Raw genomic sequence first — 7,121 nt, forward strand, 5'->3', positions numbered from 1 at the left:
TAAATGGACCTGCACTTATATAGCGCATTTCTAGTCACTTTGCGACCACTGAAAGCGCTTTACACTACAGACTGCGCTCATTCACCCATTCACACACACAAACATACTGGTGGCAGAGGCTACCCTAAATGGTGCCACCTGCCACCATTGGGAATTCATTCACACACCGATGAACGCAGCATCGGGAGCAATTTGGGGTTCAGTATCTTGCTCAAGGATACTTCGACAGGTAGGCTGCCATGGTCAGGGATCGAACCACCAGCCCTCCGATCGGGGGGCAACCCGCTCTACCAACTGAGCCACAGCCACCCCATCTGTTGATCCAGGCGCTGGGGGTGGGATTATCTGACCAACAAGACCAACTCAAACTTGTATCATTCATTTTCTTTGATTTGTTTAACTGCAATGTGATTTTTACGGGTTAGCCTTAGCGTACAACAAAGTCTAACATCTTACGTGTTAAGAAGAACATAATCTCCTTCTGTAGTGATCAAGATGAGGAGAACAAATGTGTTTTATCAGTCATGTTTGGATGCCAATTTAGGCTTGCAACATTTGTGAAGAGACGAAGCAGTCTGCTGTTATTATACTTGCTGAGAGAGCGGAGACGTAAACAGTGACGTAATGACATGGCTCTCGAGTCTGTGGAAAAGCTAACAGATTCTGAGACGTTTTGCAAGTTGAACCAACTGCAAACCTAGTTCATCTCCATCCCAGGAGATGAACTAGGTTTGCGTTGGTCAAAAAGTAAGAGAGCACTCATTCCATTAGTAGCACTGGTTTAAAGGTGGGATAGGCAGTTATTTGTTCTCAGCATCACTGGGCAAATATTCCATATTGTAATGTATGTGGTCTGGGAGAAAAGTAGATTTCAGCACCTTCTCTGGGCTCTTCTGAGGCTTCAGGAAATCTGGCCTGTGACGGAAGACTTTAGCCAATCACAGGTCACTTCAGAGAGAGAGAGTGTTCCTATTGGCTGTGCTACAAATACAGAGGCACATGCATGTCTCTTAAAGCCTTTCAGCAGTTTAAACCGAGCTGCACCTAATTCAAGGCTAAACTGCAAGTTACTATAGGAGAGTCTTTATTATCATCCATCTATGTACAGTGCAAAGAGGAACAAAGTCTTTAGCCAATGTTTAATGAAATCAACATAACACAGAGTGAACTGGACCTGGACTAAAGTTTGTGCAACACTTTCTCTCCATCTCCATCAGCTCCATATTCATGCTGGTCTGAAGGCTAACTGCAGCAGATCAGCAGCTCTTCTAATTGTTTCCCAGCAAATGTCCACACCCTTTACAATAAACTGAACTCATTTTGTACACAGTTTGGTTCTCTATGTACTGTACTGCACTGTAGATAGATGGATGACAATAAAGTCTCTATTATCTAATAGTTTAGCTTTGAATAAGCCGCAGCTGATTATCGCTTATGTAGCCAGCCAGAGCCTAAAATCACCCTTTCACCTCAAAGTGCTTAACAGGTCCAAAGGTTTGCAAAGAGGACGCTATGTTATTCGCATTGGGACGATTTAAATTAATGACTAGTACTGCTACAGGTTACTCTCTGAATCGTGGGCACATGCCCATGCATGCGCATCTGGTGGGAGAGGCTTAAGACAGAGAGCAAACAGGGGAGAGAGCAGGAGGAGAGCTGCTTTCATTTATTTTTTGGGGGCAGGCGTGTCAAATATGATGACATTTTTGCCAAATTATGTCATATATTTCTGCCTCTCCTAGCTTTAAACAACAAAATTAGCATTATAACTTAATCTTTAACATCCTTTAACACTAAGATTGGGAGTAGATTTTAAGGTGCTCATCCAAAAAGGTAATTAATTACTTATTACTTCAATGAAGTCGCAGAAAAGGAAACTGTGATTTAAATTCATGATTTCACTACTCTATGAGCATGAATTGATGAGTGATTTGATAAACCTTTCCAAGCTGTTGGTTGTGCTGCTGATTCAGCACGAGTACAGCTTAATGACAACAGCTGTAATGTGTCATCATAGGAGGCACAAAAAGGTTGTCTAAAATGTACTGCCACGCAGCCCCTGACCTTCACTGAGTGGGTATGTCAGTATTTGCAAAAGCTCTGTTTCTGGGTGATAACAATTCCAGCCTACTAATGACAGAGGGCTTGAACAGAGAGGAAAAAATATGTAGTTTTTAGATTGTATTGGCTTAATGCTGACCTGTACCACTGTCAGTAAATAGGCAACAAATAAAAGACGAGGTGGGATAATACGTGAAACAATTAAATTACAGCCTCATAGTATCTGTTACACACATATAAATAAGCTCCAAGGGTGTATTTGTGTATGTAGAACACACCTTTCAGTAAAACAACCTCTTAACTATAATAATATGTAATATAATATCAACTCTATTATATTAAGATTCTGTGTGTGCTGAAAAGTAGCTGCTCCAATTACCATGAAGGAGCTGTAGCACAAGCGGAATGCCATGCAGCTGGATCCAGTGTGCACAATTGATTGGTTGAGTTATTGTTTCACTTCTAATTCCGTCTCAATGCCATTCTCCTTAACAGGCAGAGGCATCCCAAGCCACAGAAACAGAGGGCCCCCCGTCCCCCGCGGCCCCCAGCACCAGTCGCCCTCTCAGCCCCCGGCAGCGCCGTGCCCAGCAGCACAGCCAGCAGGGCCAAAGAGATGGCAGAAACCCAGCCAGCAGGCCGGTCTTCGCCCCGGCTCCTCGCCAACCTCAGGATGAAAGCCATGCAGGCTCAGTATTCCTTATTGTGGTGCTCACCCTGGCCCTGGCTGCACTCATCTTTCGCAGGATCTACCTGGCTCAAGAGTACAAGTTTGACTACGAGCTGTGACGACACAGTTGGCTGCCCCCCTTCTCACAATCAACTCAACCCCTCCTGCTACCACCCTAACAGGACTATGGCCAGCTGAAGTGGAACCAGAGCCGAGGCGGTGGCTGGCTCTGACCTTCTGCCCTTCCTGCTTTTCAGCAGAAGGTTCAGTCTCCACTGAGGGGGAACTTTCATTCCTGCAGAGGAGGCACTCCACTCACCACAACACCTCCAGGGTGTCTTTTAATCAATGTGAATTTTACTCTCCAGTGTGTCATGCATATTTAAAAACGGGAAGCTTTGTTGTGTTTGTGATCAGTTCAGCAGCCACACACACCACATGTACCCTTCCATTTAATTGTTCTGTGCTAGGGCTGCCGCTTGTTCCCATTATTTAACTAAAACTGTTCTATAATATGTCAGAAAGGTTATGGGGATTTTTTTTCTTAAAGTAATGAATTAATCATGGGAGCATCTGCACAGAGTATAAATGCTATATGATTTCCTTTTTATGTATTTTTAAGCATACTGGGCTTTTAATGGTGCAAATGCAAAAACCACTGTTACTTGGTGGAATGGGTTCCTTTTCGGTTCAAATACTTAGCTTTGAACTGGTCGCAGCAGGTTTTTCTTTTGCCTGAAGTTTGAAACTTGACAACATCAGCGGGCGTTTAATATTCTGCAGTTCAGAAAGAGCAGATGGGGTCTAATCTTCTTATCATTAATAATTGAGCAGTGCCTTTTTTGGATAGAACAAATATCTTGTGGTAAATGGATCGTATTGAATACAATATAGCAACATTGTGCATTTCAAGAATAAAACATGAAATGCCACTGTTGTTCAAAATGGAAAGGAGGCAGTGATGAGTAGGAGGAGTGATGAGCCCTGGTAATCTGAAGTCTTCTACATAAACAAGCAGTGTCGGGTTATAACTGACCGGTCTGATCTGTGCAGAGGTGTGTGTGGCAGCACCTTTCAAATCACAGGCTGCAGCATATCAACACGTGTTTTGCTGCCTTCAGATGGCAGCAGGGATTTATTGAATTAAAGGAGAAGCTTTCATTCAGTATAAAGCAGAAATGCCGACTGTTTCACCAACATTTGTGTGTTCCGACATGTTCTGTGACCACTGTAAAGTGTGACTGCAGGGGTGCTGTTGAAGGAATGTTCTCACACACAAGGGACAACAGACATGAGGAATTTTGAACCTACTGTACCTGGAAATCAGACAGAAATATCTGAATATTGTTTGGTTTTTGCCCTTTCTTTCACCCCTTTAAGAGCTTGTATAACCTTAGTGTACAACCCCGATTACAAAAAGTTTGGGTGATGTAAAGAACGTATTAAAAACAGAATTGTAGAATTGTAGAATGCATCATTTGCTAATCCTTTGGGACCCACATCGAATACAATCCAAAGACAACGTATCTAATGCACAAACCGCTAAGCTTTTGTTTTTGTATATAAATACACTTGTGTCGATGCACTGTGTTTGCATTTGCATTTTACAAATCAACCCAACTTTCTTGGAATCAGGGTTGTAATCACACCTACTTATAGTGCGACAGTATCCTTACATCAGCTTGGTCACTCATTAAAGGGGGAACTCCACCTACACATCAAAGTGTATATCCAGGTGTTGTGGAGTACTACTACTACCACTACTACTGCCATGCGAAAGAAAAGTAGTACAGGTACATCTCAAAAAATTAGAATATTGTGAAAAAGTTAAATATTTTTTGTAAATGATTTCAGAAAGTGCAACTCATATATTATATAGATTCATTACACAAAGAGTGAAATATTTCAAGTCTGTATCTCCTGTAATTTTGATGATTATGGCTTACAGATAATGAAAACACAAAACTCAGTGTCTCAGAAAATTAGAATATTACATAATATCAATTAAAAAAAGGATATTTTAAACACAAATGTCAGGCTTCTGAAAAGTGTGTTCATTTATACATAAGAAAAACAGGCTTGAAATATTTCGCTCTATGCGTAATGAATCTATATAATATATGAGTTTCACTTTCTGAAATGATTGACAAAAAATATTGAACTTTTTCATGATATTCTAATTTTTTTTATATGTACCTGTATATAGCTTTTAGTGTCTCCAAAGGGAGCTGTGTAAAGTGATAAATATCCTCAAGTGATGTCACTTGTGTCTGCTTGACTCATTTCTCTGATTACTTCAACACCAAATGAATGCAGGGTTTTTCTACATATTATATGTCAGTTTTTTGGAAACAGAGGCTTGAGAGACGAGCAGAAACGATCCTCTGCTCTTTGCAGAAATACAAAGAGCAGAAGAGCATTATCGCTTGTTGACAATGGAGAAATGTGCTTCTGGTGGGTGTGAACAGCTCGGCTACTCCTCCTGCGAGAATTGCCATATTGTGGCAAAAGTACCTATTTAAGGTGATCACAGAATATGGTAAGACACCTCCTATAATCTGGTTAAACTTTGATTTTAAAAGTAATTGAAATGGATCTGTTGGTTGGAGAGTGTTTAATTGAAATTCTGTATTTACAGTTTTAACAATGGTTCAATAATTGCTGAAATTTACAGTATTAAATGTTGACAAAATCCCTAAATTGCTAGTATGGTGACATTGCTTCAGACACAGATGTGGTGCTGAGACATCTATTCTCAGTCCAACGTCTTAGACACAATTTCCACCGACTTGCTTTGTTCTTGCTTATTTAAATGAAACTCACAGCATGAGGGCAGAGTGCTCTGAGCTGTTCTCACTGCAACATTTACTGGTGAGATTATTCTTGCAGTAGTAAACATGACTGTGGTCTTCAAAATACATTCATTGTATTCTTAGTCCGGTTCTGCTTTCTCACTTTCTTCACAGATTTAACATATTCTATATGAATCAGGAAGTCATTTTTCTGTGGTCACTGCAATCCCATTCATTTGTATCTTTCCTCCCTCACTGCCTTTCTCCCTGCCTCCCCTGCTGTTTCATGGTATTCACACACAATATCCCTGTGCATTTATCTTTTGTTTGGCTTGCATTCTCTCTTGTATGCAAACACTCATATCCCACCCTGCTTGCATAAATAGACCCAAACACTGTCTGACATTTACTGTTTTGAATATATTTTGAGTAGGGGTTTATCACTCTGATGAGACTTAGAGAAACTGGGAAGCAATTTAAATAAATTCATTGCACTTCATAGCTGACAGCTGTTTGACATGTACAACAACTTTGCAGCGCACAAATAATTCAGAGGTAGTCATACCAGTCTACCTGTTGAGGGGAACAATTCTGTCTCTGTAGTTTTTATTTTATTTGACATCTTGTACCTGCATGTGTCCAGGTATTACTAAAAGGCAGCAGAGATTCTCTATGAATATCCATGTTCTCAGAATCGCTTTATATCTGCCTCTCTAGTTGTTGTGCCCAAGGCTGGTGGTATACTGGGTTATAAACAGAAAATAAATCGCTTAATTGAAAGAATGTGTTTGCCATGTCTCAGGTTTCATAATGTCTTTCTTATACCAACACATCCTACAGTGAATATGAAGCATGCATTGCTGTTACCTCTAAATATCCCTGATCTTGGTTCAGGTAATTTCCAGGTCCTAATTTGTGTAGAATACATTTTGCTACCCTTGTCATCTCACATTTTCTATTTTATGTGGCTTTGAATAATCGCAACCTATGCAGTGATTATGGCAGATTTCAGAAGCAAGATGTCAGACTATCTATAGTTACTGAGAACCACAAAAAATTAGCTGTATACTATTTCTAGAATACTCAGCTGTACAAGACTGTTTTTTTTTCTTCTTGTCTCAGTAGAACATGAGTGTTAGTGCTCCTTCTCATTTTGCTGTAAATGTAGATTTTAAAAGTTGATGTTAAAACAAGGCTAACGAGTCTACAGCCATGCTAGTGTCCATGAGGCTGCAATATGGCACATCAGTGCTAAAAGTGAACTTGTTGATGCTAAGCAGCTATTATGTTTACCATGTTCACCATCTTTGTTGAGTATGTTGGCGTGCTAACATTTGAGATTTAAGATTAAGATTAATTTAAGATTTGGGCATGCTGGTGGCACAACTGGTAGAGTGCATACCACAGAGCTTTGTCCTCGCAAGCAGACAGCTTGGAGCCCTTTCCTGCATGTCTTCCCCTCTGTCTCTCGACTATCAATAAAGCCCTATAATGATCAAAGATGATATATATATATATATATATATATATATATATATATATAAAGATCTATTTAAAATTTCGATTTTGACTTGAGGGTGGTGCCAGATTAAAGAATC

General features: G+C 40.2%; 1 protein-coding gene across 1 annotated transcript in view; it reads left to right on the top strand.

Annotated features, from left to right (window-relative positions):
- The window catches only part of ube2j1 (ubiquitin-conjugating enzyme E2, J1), a 42,792-nt gene extending 37,443 nt beyond the window's left edge, over positions 1-5,349 (top strand). The window contains exon 8 of the mRNA XM_059356736.1: positions 2,557-5,349. Coding sequence (XP_059212719.1) covers positions 2,557-2,850 — 294 coding nt within the window. The 3' untranslated portion in view covers positions 2,851-5,349. The remainder of the gene's footprint in view (positions 1-2,556) is intronic.
- The last annotated feature ends 1,772 nt before the right edge of the window (positions 5,350-7,121 follow it).

Source organism: Centropristis striata, chromosome 18 (genome assembly GCF_030273125.1).
Source record: "Centropristis striata isolate RG_2023a ecotype Rhode Island chromosome 18, C.striata_1.0, whole genome shotgun sequence".
In the NCBI taxonomy this organism is placed as follows: Eukaryota; Metazoa; Chordata; class Actinopteri; order Perciformes; family Serranidae; genus Centropristis; species Centropristis striata.